The following is an 18,544-nucleotide window of genomic DNA, read 5'->3' on the forward strand; positions in this document are numbered from 1 at the left end:
TTATTTTCAGGGGCTCTAGTGCCATCAAACTAAAAAAGTTTATTACATTAATAGAGTTTTTTGAAACAATGAAAGCATACAGTATGCATAAGACACAACTAGGAGATTACTGAAGAGTTTTGAAACATAAGATGTTCTTAGGACCTAACCAAGGACAGAGACGCCTCATCAAACAGCACAGTCCTTTAATGTGAATCCCTTCAAACCTCTTAGTGGACCTATTTCTGTGCCTGTGTTAAACTTTTTCAAGTTACTTGTAGTGACCTTGAAATAGTTTAATATTATTTTTAATATTATTTCAATTATTATTTTAAAAAAAGGAAATTAAGCAATGCAATTAAAAAAGGAATACATTCAGAACAGGATATCATTTATATATATACATTTCTTTAGAATATATATAAGTAACAGCAATGTTTTCATCAGTAAAGTCACTCAATATTACCCTGTAAACAAATATAAATTCTAAATAAAAAAAACACTTAAACTGACCCTGGGTTTTTAATAGTTTTGGACCAGTTCCAGTTAGGAACCGGGTCCTCGGGAACATACCCAGTTTGAAGTCAGAATCACTCGCTCCGGAGGGTTCAAATAATTTTCCAGATTCATACAATCTAATTTTCACTTGCATATTGCCATCCCTAGAGCCAGGCTGCTTAATACTGAGCTCTCTTATAGACAGCGTCTGGTTACGAGTATTTTGTGCACAAAGATTTCAGATGTCAGTTCAAATGTCTTAAATACAATTTTAACACCAGCCATTATTTAATGTCAGAAGATCACACCCAACACAAACGCTTTTTTTCTTTATTTATTGTAAGAAGGGGGAGGTGGGGGACAAGACAGAAGCACGTACAAATATTTTGATAATAAAAGACAAAATATTGCGGTTAAATTCTGTACTCATACCAAAAGTAAAAAGGCAACTTAAATCTAAGACATACACATTTACAAGGTGTAATATAGGACTACATGCAAAGATTAATTTAAATGTTTAAAGGCCTTGAATATAAAAAATAATACTATAGAGAGCCAGAATGATTTAATGTTGTTCGAAAGAGCATTTAAGACTGATTAAACAAATACATAGCCCTTAGAAATCAGTGGGACATTTTTTTTTCCAGACATTGATTAAAATCTACATAAAAAACAGTTTCCACTGGCAGTCTGCTGATAAACCTCACATTAGTCTAAACAACACACATCCAGGAAACTGCCTGTAGTGTCAGAAATGTGCACACACGTGCACACATGCATTAAATCTTTACACAGGAAAGTGCCAATGGCTAGAAATAAAACCAAAAGTAGAAAAGAAATTCTTGACCATTTTCTTAAGTAGCTAGGTTAGGTTTTGGTTGCTGTATTAGTTGCGGTACTTTCCCCCTTTCTTTTTCAAAGGCACTAAAACAAAGCTATCAAGGACTTTTTTTTTTTTTATAACAGTGGGATCCAGACAGCACCTCCTACAGTCCTTAAACTTTGCCCTGAACTTGATACAAGCATTGAAATGTAGTAAGATCAGAAATGTAAACATATTAGACAAGGACAAAACTCAGGAGAGGGGGAAGTGTTTGGCAGCGTGGAGTGATGGACAAACACAGATATAAAGAGGGGAAATGTAGCAGAAAGATACTGCAAACAATGAAAGAGCACACATTTGTCATTCACAATTAAAACTTGTCCCCCTGCCAAACAATTCAAAATCAGCAGGACTGACGGTAACTGTTTGGTAAGGATTCGTGTTTGGTAACAAACGTTCTCCAAATGAATCAAAATGGACAACAGCTTACACTTATTTTTCCCTTGATGTTTTCCCTTTCACTCCAGGACTTTCCCTCATACTGTACAGTGTATGTTGGATAAGACTCCATCTGCAGGTGTGGACTGTGGCTAAATCCTCAACAAGAAACCAGCCTTGTCTAAATAGATAAAAAGGAGCAACACCTGTCTACATCAGCCCAAATGTACTAACAAATAAATTGAATCAGAGCTGCTGTAAATCATCAGAATCACAGGGTCAGAATCAGTTTCAAAGCACAGACGAGTTTCACATTCTCAAAGACACGAGGGCAGACAGAAATAGCGGGACAATTATTGATGAAAATGAAAGACTGAGTCGCTGCCCGCAGCGTCATCTATTCAGGTACTGTATGGAGTTAACAGCCGCCTAAAACGGGGTCAAGGACCGAATAAAGGAAAAGGCTTAACACGTTAAGACAAACAGGCCCAAAACTAAATGAATATATGGCTATGTTACAGAACAGTTAGCAGTTTAACAAGCGAGCGATATGTTTCTATTGCATTTCATCAACTTTTTGGCTCTGTCTCCTCTATTGAACAGACTAGCAGACACCACTACACAACTAATCATTCTGCATCTCTACACAACAAACACACACCTGCATTAAGTGACAAAAAGGTGCAACGTCTGCATTTAACTTTGGGGTCTGTGTGTAATGGTGGAGTAAGTCACACACACATCAATCTCATTTGAGGACCAAGGTGCAATTACAACATTTTCTCACATATTCAATAAGTAGTTCTACTCTAAACTATTCTAATAGGTTGAGACTAACATAGATCGAATACTGAAACAATATTAAAAGGAAACCACTGTATCAGGCCTGTTGTCTTTTGAAGCTAGCATCAGTGCACAGCTTACACTTAGATCTTTAAAAAGAGCATTACAAATAGGCCAAAACCTCAAAACGGTCTAAAACACAGATCTGAGGCTAATTTTGGCTCATTATTCTCATTAAAAATATGAATGAAGTACTTTGTCATTTTAGATAGACTAAACTACATTTAGTTGAGTGTAGTTCCATTTTAGTTTAGGTATAAGTAATTCTCAGTCCTGCCAGCAGGTGGCAGAGATGAGCTCCAGTCCTTAAAAGGGGGCACAAACAAGGTTTTGGGTTTTGAAATGAGGATAATAATCAGTCAAGTTACACATTTACTGTGAGGTTTGAGTTGGCCTCTCCAGTCTGAAAACTGACTGTTAAGTTGGTGACCAACCTGAGTTTTAAACAAACTGCAGTCACACAAAAAAGGATGACATGAATGTGCCACACCAGTCATCATAATCACCAGACAATCACCAATTGGCTTTTACTATATCAGGAATTTCTAGTTAAAGAAAAATATTGCTTATAAATGTGTCATTAGTTAGTCCTCAAGAAATGTTTCTGACTGCCAGATAACGAGTAATGACGTTTTGTGTCCATCTTAGATCCTTCTACCTTTGGGTGGAACAGGTTGATATTCTGGTCTGGACTTTGAACTCTGACCGTCTTCTCCAGAACTCCAGTTGACAAAAAGTGCTCGTCTGTGATGATGGCGCTGGAGCTGAAGGTGAAAATGAATATTCTGCGGACCATCCCTTGGCTTCACTTTCCTCCCTCTCTACTAATTCTACTCTCCCTCTCCTCCTCCTCTCCATCAGTCTCCTCCATGGCTCTCTTGCTCTCTTTATATTAGTGTGGCAACGGAATGAGCACCTCGACATAGTTGAGGGGGAAGAATCCCGACTGGCCGTTCAGCATGCCCTCGTACCAGTTCTCGTCGATCTGATTGGTCAGGGTGATGATATCGCCCTCGCGGAAGCCCAGCTCTCCCTCGTTCTCTGGCTCAAAGTCGTACAGCGCCTTACAGCTCGGCTGCTCCGGGGCTGACAAAACACAAGGAGAGGAAGAATGAGGAAGGCCTCCAGACACAGTAGGGGGCAGTGCTAGTTTCAGGAAAAGGTTGTCACGCTGCACACATTAAACATGTAATCTACTGTATATACTGTAGATCATACTTATGCTTATATATGTGTGTTAGTATAACATTAGCACGTAGTACAGGCAGGTCAGCGTCCACACAGCAGGCAAACAAACTCAAGACTGCTGGCAAGTTACATTTTTGACCACAAACCACAACATCCTATGACACCAGATTTCTATATCCGTTCTCCTCCCTCCATCTATCCCTTTCTCTGTGACCTCACATAGATCAGCAGAGGAGAGTGGAGCTCCACACACAGACAAACTAGGCTTTTTTGTCTCCTAACAATTTTCTCATTGTATCAAGTTTACCCCACAGACTGCAGGGCAGGCTCGAGATGGGGAAAGCTTTAGTCACTCACTCTCTGTGTTTTGCAAGATACTGTATTATTATACAGGGGAAGAAACATCATGTAAACACTTAATTCAATAGAATCAAGCTACTTAATGACAATGACAAATATTTCTCTAAAGGTAGGAGAATAAATGCCATTTGGTGGCAAATAAATCTGATGTGCAGTTTGATAAACTGACAAATAGTAAAATACAGCTAATTAGCTTTTAAGTTAATATGATCCACTTTTCCATCAATATGTGTTTCTTTGAAGATATATTGATATTTTGTTCTATTCATCTGTGTTTTGACCTTGCCATCTACTCTAAACTCCTATACTATAAATTATTAACTGATTTATTGGCCACTTGAGGGCAGCACAACATTTACTGTCATATCAATGTTGAACTCGTAGCAAACAGTTACTTACAGCTGTTATGGAACATTATCATGTTGTGAGTCATTTAAGTCCAATATGCACTCTCTTTTAGCTCTGTTTATTGTTCCCCACCCAACTCCTGAGGGAAATACCCATCTTTTTAGCAGGTAAATATTCTACCAGCTAGGCTTTAACTGTCTCTACTGTTTGGTGTTGAGCAGTTAGTGTACAGTGTGTTTTTAAAGAGTTTTGTCAGAGTGGTGAGACTGAACCAAAACAGTGAAGTTGCAGTCAAACAGCTAAACAATGAGCTGAAACTCACTATAAGGCTCTGTAAAGCCAAGGACAGCGGCAGATTTAGCCGAAAATGTTCTGGTTCTACAAGCGAACCCGTTCCATACTGTCATCTGATACATTGTTATATATAAACATAATTTCAGCTTAAAGTAAATAGGAAATTAATTGTAAATAGAGAAAAGCTGTTGCTCCTTAGTTCATTTAAAGCAAGTTGTTTACACATTGACACACAAACTCAAACAATATGGTGTTGGGTGATACAAACTAAAATGTGCCCCATACTGTCTGTATTCAGAACTTACCAAGCAGCTCTCTGTTGTGCAAAAAAAGATAAATATTGCCTGATTCAACAGCTTACAGGTGACCTTATTAATCCTAATGACACTGATAATAATTCTGATACTTACTAAAATATCACTACAAATAATAATCAATAACTTATTATAACTCTGGCAACAGTTTGTTGTTTGTTTTCTTCATGTTAATTAATACTCCTGCCATGAACCAAAGCACTGGTTTCATAACTTTCCAACAGTAGTAGAAAGACCTTGGCTGTCCTTTTAGATAACAGCATTTATAACAGCATCAGTTGTAGAATGAGCCAGTGATGGCAGATTGCAGATGTTAGCAATTTTTAGTAAGGTTCCAGTATCTAGAGAACAGGATGTGGATTTCATACAAAACCATAGTCACACTGTTAAACTATACATGCACCATACACCACTGGATGTGCTGAACCTGTAAGAAACAACCTAAAGTGCTTCCTATATTTCACACAAGTCGATGTGCAAGCACACTCACTGCGTTGTTTCAACACCAAAAACGGCCCACACTATCTACAACTCACGCAATCTGGGTTTCCGAAAGGACAATCTGGCCGAGTGAAAAGACGGCTCTGATGATGTCATAAGGAAGAGGAACAAGGTCAGCTGGAGAAAGGCCAGTGAGATGACAGGACACACACACACACACACACACACACACACACACACACACACACACACACACACACACACACACACACACCCTCCCCACACGCAGAAACAGACGTCCATTTTCTCATGGTCAACAACTGAGAGCATTCGAGAGTCAAACATCCAGTGCATGCCACCATTTACAATGCTTCAATCACACTACAGAGAAAAAGACTGTTTCACATATTTCTGCTCAGTGGTACTAATTGGTAGCAGGTCTTGAGCAATCATGCTGGCAATCACACGCTACTCTGGCTTAGTCCATCTTCTGTGCGTGTAGAAACAGCTGGATGTTTTGTTGTTGGAACTCAGCTCTTCTCTACATAGCTTACACTGCCCTCAATGTGGCATCCAATGTGATGTAATTGCAAGGATGAATACAAAATAATTCAAGGCAGTTTTTTTGGTTCTTTGTTTTGTCAAGACATCATCTGTTTTCTGGTGCCAACAGTACAGTCAGCCACTTCATCATTTTGACATGATGGTTAGTTCAAATTTATTTTAACCAAGTGTTCGTGATAAAATTACAACATGTTGTTCTTCACTAACGTATATTAAAAACGTACCTGAGTTGCGTGAAGGTGGCAGCGCCATTGAGGTTGAGTAGCCGCCATTTGAATGGTTATCATCCCCGAAGTCAAAGATTGGCTTGGGTTTAGGTGTGTATTCACGTCTTGGTCGAGTCTGAGCCTCATTCATCCTATTAAAAAAGATTAACTGATTTAAGTGCTACATTTCTAAACCTCCACAGTAAATACAAAATGATTAGTTATTGTGGCTGAAACAGAACCAGACCTGAAAGGCTCAAAGGAGAAAGCTGCACAGCCAGATATACTATATAGTATGTTGGTATTTGTGTGCATCAGGTTTCATTACTGCACCTGTCTCTGAGTTTGTCAGAAAGCTCCTCCAGCACCTGCACAGCCTGTCTGTGGTACTGCAGCTGGGACTCCACCAGAGATGACAGCTGGCTCACCTGCTCTATCTACACACAAACACATGTAAGAATGCATTTAATACACAAGATAATCAATGCCACCTGGCTAAGTAATAAAACACAAAGCATTGCATTCCATATAACAAAACTATGACTTCCCGCACCAAGGTTTGCACCTGCAAAGTGATGTGTTCCACAGGGACCAGTATGCAGCCCACTCTTGTGTCAACTTATTGCCATTTGGTCACATTCTCAAAAAATGTGACCTCAGCTGGTTAAATTAGAGGTTTTTTTAGAGAGATTTTCTGGAGTATTCAACCTTATCTCAAGCTCGTAAGCAGACCTTGAGTTAAGATAATTAGTGACAGCCTCAAATTTATGATACATAGTTCTTAAGTAGTCAGAGGAAACGACATAAAAGAGGCTGACACAATAGAAATAACAGGAAATATGGAACAATCAGACTTCCCCCCAGTAGCACTGGTCATATTCACACTGTCAACCAGTCCTAAATTATTAACACTAACTCCTTAACTTCTGTGCTGTCAGATCAATTTAGACCTACAGTACATACACTCAGATATATGCTCCAAGCCGTTGTGTTCTCCTCACCTACAAGTGTGCACATCCACAGTTATGTCCAGGGCAAACAAATGCTCCAACTCAAATGATGATTAAATGTCATAACTGCAGTTATTTAAAGACATGTTTATCTCCAGTGTGAGCGTTATTGTGCTGAAAGGGCGTGTTCCATTAATCTTTACAGGTGTAACTATTGGTGTGTGTTTGTCCTGCGGGTGTGTGTTTGACAGCCGCTTTCCAATGCAAATGTGAAGCTTAGTCAAATTCGACAATGAAGCAACTGATGAAATGTTACAGTGGTGGTAATATTTATCACAAGAAGGCCCAGGCTGAAAATTGAAAGTTATTTTTGGAAATGTTTTTGATTAATAGACACATACTAGGACTTTTTAAATTTGATTGCAAGGACCTCAGAATCAGTATTTTTTAGTCTGTATATTTGAACCAACATTTTTGTACAGCCTTTTTCACTGTATTCATAGTAGATAAAAGTAAGACTTTCACCCATCAGGAAGCTGCTGTTTATGGCTGAGGAAAGAGACAACAGCATGAAGCCTGATTTTAAAGATCAACTGCACAGGGGCAGCATCAGGCTTAAAATTAAGCATCAGATGACAGACACTAACACCACACACTGAACAGTAAAGAATAAGTCCTCACATCAGTCTCCAGCAGGTTGTACATGCTAGTCTCGGCCACTTCCTTTGACTCATGAAACTTCTCCAGGGCCTGTCGAACCTCCTCATCTGGGATCTTGCCCTGACGCTTTTTCTTGTAATCGTAGTCCAGGCGACGGCCTTCCAGCTTCTTCAGGTGGTGCTGAGGTGGTCGGAGACATAGTTAGTTTAGGAGTGGGCACAGAAGTGATCACTATCTTGCATTGACAATTCATGTGAGTGTACCTGTATCTCTCTGAGGTCCTTGTCACAAAGCCCTTGCAATGGATCAATGAAGTTCTGTTTGACATCGATATCTAGAGAGTCTTTGACTTCTGCCAATCTCTTCATGGCCTCTCCAACATCTACTAGTGCTCCGCCTGAACCACAAAGATAAAGATTAATAGCTCAGTGAAATTAGATTTATAGTTTGTACCACATTATTAGTTATATCACAGTTATGTCACCATCAGACCAAACACAAAGAAACATAGTATTCTCACAGAACCACACACAGACACAAATACCAAAATTCAGTACTTAAAATAGTCAAAAAGCGTTTCATAAGCTCTGTAAACAGTTTGGGTGCAATCTATCAGTCGCTAATTAAGTATACCACACACACATACACACTATGCACACCCAAAAACCCAAAATAACAAACTCCAACCAAACCCTCTTACAGTGATTTACTATCCTAAACCACAATGCACACACAAACACACATATCTTACCAAAGTTAGTGTCCTCTCCAAGTTCCCGTCCAAACTTGCCCATACACTCTCCTAGCAGCCCCTCGGCCTGAGGGTAGCCTGGATTTTTCACCTGACCACGGATCTTAGACATGGTGTTCAACATGGACAGTTTGGCCCGTGACGCTGTGGAGGGGAGTTGAAATGAATTTAATCAAAAGGTTCAAACTTTAAATAAATGCATGAAAACAGGTTTTGTTCTCACCTGGGTTGGGCTGAAGGTACTCTGATGTTTTGGAGATAACCTCCACTACCGCTTTACTGGTCACATCTACTTTCTAGAAAACACAGCAAGCACAGATACATCACAATTGCCCAGCAGAGCTACTGTAATCACACCGACTAAAATAAAACAGTGACAGGCAAATGAGGAAAGTGGTTAAGCCCTTTGTAACCACTGCTAGCTCATAGGCCTCTAAGCAGAGTCAAAGTACTTTTTAAAATACAGTAGGTTATTTTCCATTCCCATCATGTTTACTTTGTATTTTATAGTGACATATACCTCAACATGCTGGTGTGACTGAAAGCTGAAAGCACTGAAGTTATTTCTTTTGTGGACTTGTTTATGTTGTTGATGAAGAACAAAAGCAAAAATGTAAACTAGGGCTAATCAATGAATCTGCTGATTATCTTCTGCATTACTTAAATGAATGATTGATTCTATAACAACTAGAAAATAATGAAAAATGATCAGCAGTTTTTCCTAGAGCCCAATATGATGTCTACAAATAGTTTGTTTGCCCAACAGTCCAAACAATTACAAAGACCAGCAAATATTCACTGTTCAGAGGCTGGAAAGCTGACATTTTTGCTTAAAAAAAATTACAAACAACTGTCAAGGGTTGACAATCAAAATGTTGACAGATTTTCTGTCGTTCAACTAAACAGTTAATCAACTTATCGTTTTGAATCTTAATGGGGAACTTGGCAACTCTAGCCATTTCTTCGCTGGTTTTCACTTTTGTCGTTGCATGTTTTCTCAACGATCTCCCCGTACAGCTCTGGGACGTATATTTCAAAACACTGTCGTAAAAAAACTCACTTGCGGCAGCCTCCTCCCCCTTACTACCGCTGCTGATGTGCATTTGTTGCCGGGCAACTTTTTCGTGTGGAGCAATGTCTACCGAGGTGGGTAATACATTCATCGTCGCTTGTTCTTATAGCCGGCGTAGCTAACCGGTATTGAGGGGGGCGTGTGCGTTTATGTGGAATTGCCGTAAAGCAGTTTGTGTTTCTCGCTCGTTCTTGCTTCTCGCGATACTTCCTATTTTCAATTTAACGGGACGATAGCCCCAAAGTTGCAAGGTTGGTTTTCTGCCTGGGGACGCTAGGGGGAGCGGGGACAGTCACCATTTTCACCGGAACAGGCCATTTAACCATCCAAATGATTTCTAAACGGGTTTATTAAGTTGAAATAGTTGCCAAGTTCCCCTTTAATGTACACCTAATGGCAATGAGGTTTTTATGTCAGATTTGGCCAAAGTGTTTGTGTTTATCTTTTAAGACCACAGAAAGATGCTTCTCTCACCCGTTCCAAGTCTCTGAAGTCATCATCTAGTTTAGTTCCTTCAGCACCTCCGACTTTCTCACTTACCATCTAGAGGGAGAGAGAGAGAGAGCGAGAGGGCACGAGAGAGAGAGAGAGAGAGAGAGAGAGACACACACACACACACACAGGGAGACAGAAAGAAAGGGAGACCGAGGAAAAAGGGGGAGGAAAGGCAAAGAGCGTGCCAATTAATTAATGCTCCTCATAAGGTTTTGATTCAAGTGCGGAACAGGCCTGAGCTCATCTCTAATTTACACATTCACATGCCTCCTCTGTGGAGAATATGTGATGATGAACATTTCTTGCCCTGTGTTCTACAAATAACATATAAATGTATACTAACAGATAATATTGTAGAAATCACACAAAGAACAACAGAACAAACAGTGTTATGCAATCCCTTTTCTTTACACTTTCCAGGATGAAAAAATGTTGGAACAGCTAACTCCATTACTTCTATTTCAAAAATGACAATATGCTACAATTTAAGTCAACTAAAACATGTTGATTGAAAGCATATGTATTTCCAAGTGAGATCTCTGAGCATGTATTTAAGCCACAGACAAAAGCCTAAGAAATGGAAAACATTCCCTTTCCTGTGCATGTACAGTACAAGTATTTTACTTAACATCCTTCTTGGCTGATTCCTTAAATTGGGAGCAGGGTTTGTGCTTTTTCAGAGACACAAGTCAGTCACAGAGAACTGGAAAATAAATATAATCCGGCTTTGTAATGAGTCTGTACTGCTGTGACTTCAAGATAGTTAAAAACTTGACTGCTGTGTCCATGAGCTACATGGTTCCATTTCTGAGTTTCTCAAAGTGGAATGGGCAGAAAAACAACTCCAATCACCACCAGTCAGATAATGAAAATGGCACACAACAACAGTCCTTGGTTGCAGAGTAAATTGTAGACCTATTATCCTGCAAAGACAAAAGGGAACCACAATAACTACTTTGTGTTTTTGCTTTGATTTCAGTAACAGTACAGTACATTTGTAACAGCCCTTTTGTTAATCTTTAATTCTTTTCCCCACCAGTATTAACAGAGAGTGCATTTCAAAGTGACTGGATAGTTAATGAAACACCGCAAGAGAGGCCAGGAGAAAGGGATAAATAATTTAGAATTGCTTCTATAAGATTCAAATGTTATTCTCTATACCACTATAGTAGATGTTATTAGTGTTCTAAAATATATGTTAACAATATGAGTGATGTTCAGTCAACTGTATATTTGTAGCATTGGTCTGTACTATATAGAGTAGGCACGTATAATTTAGCACAAGGCTCCTGACACCCTCACAGATTGGCCACGATCGTTTAGGTGGTTTACCACTCTGAACTGGTTTATGAGACACACACAACTGTTCTTATAAGAGCTTCAAGATCCCCTCCACTTAAAAATGTCTGACTTGTATCTGTGCAGTTTTTCACTAGTGATGTGTTTTCATATGTCTTTACTGTAGGGGGAGATGTCTGTACACTTTCCTAAAATCTGAGATTCAAATGTCCATCTAGATTTAGCTAACAAATTTAAAGGCTAATCGCTGTCAAGCAAATGCCACCAACAAAGAAATCTGAAACCTCCAGCGCAGAGCAGTTTGTAAGTTTGCATAGTTAGCATAGTGAAATATAGTGAATATTGAAGACTGTGCCGTTTTTGGATGTAAACTGGACCCTTCTACTATGCAGTAACAACGTGAAAATGTGAACACACTGTAACATCGTAGTAAATATTATTTTATGTTTCACAACCACTAATGCTGTCTCAGCAACTGCAAGTTACAAAATAACAACCAACATAACAAATAAAAGATGCTAAGATATTTTTAGTGCCAGTGCACCGGTACCGTTTATACAGAAGATATTTAAAAAACAGAAGGACAAAATAATGGTTGATGACATTAAAGAACGTTCTCACACGGCTATTTCATTAGACAGCTCAGACACTAAAAAGATCTCCACTGTGATTCGGTCAGTTAGATACCAGTTGTATGACCGGTGCCATATGGTCACTGTGTTTTGACATTACTGCTAGTTGCTGATTTTGGTGCACAAACGTCTTCAGAGCGTCCTTAAAAAGGATACAAAACGGCATGTTTCTCCGCTTAAAATCTCCTCTAACCTGCATCTGACAGACTTGACTTCTGGTCTGGTACCACATTGTTGATCTAGTGTGACATTCTATCCGCAGTCTGCATGCGGTTTTTTATTTTTTTAAATTGACCTGATTGTCTATACCGTTTCTGTCAGACTTCCTGCCAGTGCAATCTACTCTGTGCTGCTTGACGCGAGTGGGTTGTGGTTTTCGCTAAAATTAAACCAATATTCTATGCGGAGCAGAGCTGCTTGGACCCGCTCCGGGGGAAATTTTGGGGTCTGCGTCTGGCTCAAAGACTATGGCTGAATCTCTTGTTTCCTCTAATGCTAGCCACCTTGATGGGCACTGCTCTTTCACCGGTCAATCTAGTGCAAGCAGCGGTGGTGGGCGGCGCATTCATAGATCAAGAATATGTCGATGAGGGAGAAAATCTTCCAGACAATTTATTATTTATTTTTTTTTACTTTTCATGTGGGATAACCATGTTGAAATATAAATTATAGCAGAATATTTTCATATATTTAAAAAAGGTGTCTGCAAGGGAACTTGCAACTGCCATTTCCCTTTCAGTCAAATTTCTCACAAAACTCATCTGTGTTAGAGCGACAGCAGTTTGAGTCATTTCCTACAAGACTGGTTACTAGAATTACTAAGAATGACCGAACTGCTTCTCCAAAGAACATAAATGTGTGGGAAAGCAGTAGTTTGATATGTTGTCACAAAGTTTAACATCATAGCTTCAAGTCTGTACGTTTAATAAATAAGAGCTTGTTTGTCCATTTCTTGTTCTAACAGACAAACATGAAAATACATAATGGTTACTCTTCCCTTTCAACAGCAGCTGACACCCTTTTGCTGAACAGTCTGGGACCCACAATACTGTATCTATACTGCAGAATCTCTGCTGTATGCAGAAAGCACATGACAGGGGGCCTTGGGAGATTCGGGTCACAAGTAAAGATACAGCCTAAACTCTAAGCCCACTCAGCATTTCACTCCCTACCTCAGGGGAAAGATTGCAGTCTGTAGTACTAAACCTTTGCTATCTTATATTTTGTGGCACCCTAGTCTGCCTTACGAGACTTTTTAGAGGGGAAGAAGAATTTTATTCATAGTGCAGTATGTCACTATTTTTGTAGTTACTAAACTTAGTCTTTCCTGATTTTGGATAGTAGAAAAGTGCATCTTGGGAGTAATTTGTAAGCCACTAAGCACGGTTGTATTTTCTTTCTCCTGCTAATGAAAACATCAGGTTCTTGTGTCAGAGTAACATTACTATTTACATGCACACAGGCTCAATGCAATGAAGGCCAAAAACATCCACAAAAGGTTATGATCTGGGAGTTTTGGTATAAACACACAGAGCTACACAGAGGGATCAGTCTATAACAGGTATCCTTTTCATCATAATGACTAGGTATTTAAGCTACTGGTAGTTACTTCAGTGCTACTGCATTATCACAAAACCTATTTCAAGATCTTGTTGGGCTAAGGATGACCTGAATATTGCAAGGCCCGAAAAGTTGCCTTATTCAGAGGCCAAGTTGCTAAACGAGTAGCAGCTTAATGTAGATTTGTATTGTTTCCTAACGTAGCTTGTCAAAAATCTGCTGATGAAACAACAGTTAGTGCAGAAAACAACATTACTTTCAGTGGGTTAGTTCTCTTTCACATCAAACTTATCTTTTTTTGCTGTAGCCTGATGATGACATGCTACTGTTAAAGCAAACTGATGTAATAAAACATTTTCAGTGTAGAATTAAAAGGATAAAAGAAATTTGTTTTACAGATACAACATTGTGTCCTGAAAACTAGATCTGCGTGGTTAAAGATCTAAAATATAGATATGAAAAGACAGGCGTGTCACCTAGAGGAAATTATATGTTATATGTTGTATGTATAAGAAGTATTCTCAATACATCAATTAAGAGTGTTAAATCAGGAAAACAATTTGATTCATTTGATAAAATCTCTTCCTTCATTCTTCCTTCACTAAGATATGCCTCAAGTTGGTACTTATGCTTTTGCAATTTTCCCACCTCCCTAGATTTAAAATTCAAACTGCAACCCACTCCTCGTTACTTCCAGTAAATCAGAAAGTCAATCTCTGCAATCTTTCACAAGGATTGCCAGCACCTGTATTACGGCTCATTCTAGATTAGGAGCAATAATTTCCCAGATTTATAAAGGAATTATACTGCAGACAGATTATTATCAATCCTATAAATGGGGCATAATCCCAGATGAAGTCTGCACCAAACTCTAATCTACTTTCTATCAACTAATCTCTCCTGATTGAACTGGGTCTTAACACCCAATATAATGAACATATTAGGCAAGAAAGAGCCCTGCTTGCAAAAAACATAGCTTCCTCATTCATTTCCACTGGACCGATTCATTGATGCAGCAGGGGTGTTGATGCGGAGACTACTGGCAAAACAACGCAGGGTCACCGGGCAAAAAAGTTGAACCAGACTTAACTTTTGCTGCAACGTAACGTCAAAGTGCTGTGTTGGCCAACCAATGCATCAATGGTACTTTGCAACATGAACGCTGTATTTCCACTGTTTACCTCTCTATCGCTGTGATAATCCAGAGCTCTAAAAGTTTTGTGCAGTGTTTTGGACTCTGACGAACCTTAAATGCATAAATATTTTGCTCCAACTGGACTTCCTGGATCGTCATCTCCGAGCATAGTTTCTCCACTGGATATCACAATTTATACTTTATTTTATTGCTACTTGGAATTCATGAAAGTAGTTGGCTGGCAGGTGTTGTACATTATTTTCAGGTGACCGAAGAGTATAACCGGACACCTCTGCACAGGTGTTTGTCTGCTGTTGTTCGGGACTGCTATTAAACTAAGGTAAAGACAACAACAGTGAGGTTTATCTACAGAGCTGGGAGAAAGTGCTATTGGTGTAATCTATACAAATTTGATAGATATAAACATGAAGTCAAATATGTTTCATATTTGCTTTGCATCAGCTGGTTCTTCATGCGTCATCCATTACAAACCAGAAACAGACATCTGGTTATTATCCCTTACTTAACCTTTTTATGTCCTCCATTTAAGTATTTCAGAAAACCAAATAACAGGGAAGGGGAGATAGTAAAGGAGGACAACAAGGGGAAAACACAGGGCACAGATTTCATTTCTACAGCCAACTTCCTGCATGCTTTCAGTGAAGAAAATCTGAGCTATGTCAAGTGTTATTGACTCTCATGGAGTTTTGGCAAGAAAAGCAGCTGCATTGCAGTCAGATACAGGGAAAGCACACTCTTTTGCCTCCTCCTACTCCACATCATTCCTTGGTTCACTTTCTAAAAAACTACTCCACTTAATCCACCGCAAACACCTTTACTATTCCTTTTCATTACAGTCACTACCAGCAGCCCTAACATGACAGCTTCTAGATCGTGTTAAAAAAAAATTTCACAAGCAAACCAACAGGGATCTGACTCTGTTCCTGACAGGAAGCTGCTGCAAAAACCAAATGTCTTTCCTGCTTAGATCAGCAGGGGTAGGAAGAAAAATAGACTCAAAAATCCTTTTAACCGTCCCCGCCCATGACTAAAAGAGCTGGACAAATTAAAAACATTCACACCAAGGTTCAGAGACGAAAAGACAGCAAGACTTTTATATGTCCCTGGTAGGCAGTTGCATTTCTAACGCAATGGTATTTTAGCTCTCCCCCCTGAACAGCCCTATAATATTGATCTGGCTTGGCTAAACAAAAGACTGAACAAAAACACAGCTGGGAAATAGGTGTCTTCACTCTGAAGAAGCACCAGTAAAACCTGATACTGAGGTTATAATGCCTCACAGATGAACAAGGTCTCTCAGTGGAAACTGTTCACATAAATGTGTCAATACTTGGTAGGATTATACTGCAGGACTTTTTCATGTATTGTTGTTTTTTTTTGTTTTTTTAAACTGTAGGAGCTCTGAGTCACCCGGACAGTCCCTTGGGCAAACAGCTATAGCTAATGTTTACCACAGGATGTGTACTTTGTGAATCTCAATTGGTGCACCGCCGGCTAATGTAACGTAAAAGCACAAAATGTGAAACACCTGTAATTAAACCGAGAACAGCATAATAACGTTGTTTAGCATTAGCTTAAGATAAGTTAACGCTAGTTCAAACTAACGTTAATCCAAAACGTCCGAAAGATGCTCATTAACTTTACCGCTAACGTTAGTTAGCTGTAAAAACACACCGAGTGCCAGATGAAACTAACAATAACAGTGACATTTTACACACTGACACAAAACACGTCTAACATTAGCTCCCTGCTGACACAACACAACGCCTTATTAACATTAGCCAACTAACTACAAACCGCTAGCTGAACAATGCTAAACGAGGCTAACTGCTAACGTTACATGACAGTCGCTAGCTTAAAGAAAAGTTTTGCAAACCTGGCTGGCTTTATAAAACTGCTTCTTCAAGCCCGCTACAGACATCTTGAAACCCCGGCCGTCTTCAGCTTCCGACGAAGGTGTTAAATAGGTCACGATATAACTAAAGTTAGCGATATAGTTAGTTTAAAAAAAGGGGCCAGTGCGAAAAATGTTTAGGAGGAATCATAGGACTGCACAGCCGTCACTCCAAGTCGGGACACGCCAACTGACCACGTCCACGTCGAGGGTGATTCTTCCCACTGTCACCGCAGATAACGGAACGAAATGTGCTAAATCCACCACAATGTACACTATTATCTCCCCGGACTGGAAGCGCACACAATCCAGGGTATAACTTGGAGGTTATTACAGAGCACCAAATCTGCACCAGCCACTTTGAAGAAATCAGTTTCCCGAGTTTACACAGTAGACTCTAATGGGTTCTCGTGTTAGTGCACACTGCCCCCTGCTGGATGCAGCGGGCACACACCGTCCACAAGCCAGGTGTTCCCATTCTCAGACAATATACTCATAGCCCTGTTATGCCTGAAGACATAAAGAAAAGGAAAAAAAACAGACTTATTGTGGTCGTCCTAATAGGTAAAGATAAATGAAAATGAAGTTGTTATATGTATGTTACGGCTTCAAACACCACTGCATTGCTAGGGTGCCCCAGGGCAACTGGGCCCCTATATTAACCCCCCTTCCTCCCACCCTCTGTACAATGTGTACAGTTTTTCTATACTGCACACATCTGAAAATGGTCAGGTTTTGGACACAGGCACTCTCCTCAAGATAGGACGCTCCAGATTAGGTAATAAAGCAGTCATTTTCTAGGACATTATAAGGTTTATCATGTCAGTTTAGTTTTTTTCTGTATTTTAGTGGTTAATATCCTCAAATAAAATTCAAATGAAATCAGCACAAACCGTTTGACACACAATAAGCGTGGAGCTCTCTGGGACCCATGGAGATCTGGTGCCCCAGGGGAGCTGGCCTTCTTATCTAATCAGTAATCCAGCCTTGGCTTGAAAACATCCAACTGTCCCATCTTTTCTTAGTTTTCCTGAGCAGGAATAAAAATGTACTTGTGTCTGGTGTCTGAACAGCTACCATATGGTGCCAATAATGCACTACATGTTCCCAATACAGGGTATCATTAACCTTTGCTTTTATGCATATGGAATGGAATGACTAAAGCAGACGAAAATGCATATATAAATAAACCTTATTTCTATACATGCAGCTCAAAATACAGTGCAATGCAATATGGGCTGTTTGAGTCCAATCAAATTGACGTCAGAGGGCTGTAGTATGGTAATTACAGTGCATATACTACATAATCTAATCATGTCCCTTTTGACATAAAGTAGCAGAGTAAACACAGGTGTTACTAACAATACTAATTAAGGGTCAGTTCCATTTAGTGTAATAAAGCCTTTTCAGTGAGCCAACATGCACAATGACACCCTTACTCTGTTTGACCTGAATGGAAGAGAACTTTATTATATTGGTTGGCAATTCACATTAACTGTACTATTTGAATTTTCCAGGAAATACAATATTATATTTGTCTTTGAATCTTTTCCTTAGCTGTAAAATTGACATTAAATGGCCAATTAAGATTTTCTTTTTACCCAGATATATTGTTCATATTGTATCATCTGATGAAAGTAGAAATCCCTCAGATGTAATAAATATTAACTAAACAAACAGTTTATTTAAAGAAATGTGAACTGTGATGGATGTATTCTTTTATGTGATAATAGAATATAACATCTTAATTTATAAACAATAAAATTGGTCCATTTGTGT

General features: G+C 39.3%; 1 protein-coding gene across 1 annotated transcript; it reads right to left on the reverse strand.

Annotated features, from left to right (window-relative positions):
* Window positions 1–793: 793 nt before the first annotated feature.
* Window positions 794–17,150, reverse strand: sh3gl1b (SH3-domain GRB2-like 1b). The gene is made up of 9 exons (XM_051378052.1): window positions 16,748–17,150; window positions 10,204–10,272; window positions 8,881–8,953; window positions 8,658–8,801; window positions 8,170–8,303; window positions 7,928–8,086; window positions 6,630–6,733; window positions 6,315–6,448; window positions 794–3,667 (listed from the first exon to the last, which is right to left on the reverse strand). Exons 1-9 carry the CDS (start codon window positions 16,790–16,792, stop codon window positions 3,474–3,476), a joined length of 1,056 nt encoding a protein of 351 aa, XP_051234012.1. The 5' UTR covers window positions 16,793–17,150; the 3' UTR covers window positions 794–3,473.
* Window positions 17,151–18,544: the final 1,394 nt, after the last annotated feature.

Source organism: Dicentrarchus labrax, unplaced genomic scaffold (assembly GCF_905237075.1).
Source record: "Dicentrarchus labrax unplaced genomic scaffold, dlabrax2021, whole genome shotgun sequence".
Taxonomy (NCBI): Eukaryota; Metazoa; Chordata; class Actinopteri; family Moronidae; genus Dicentrarchus; species Dicentrarchus labrax.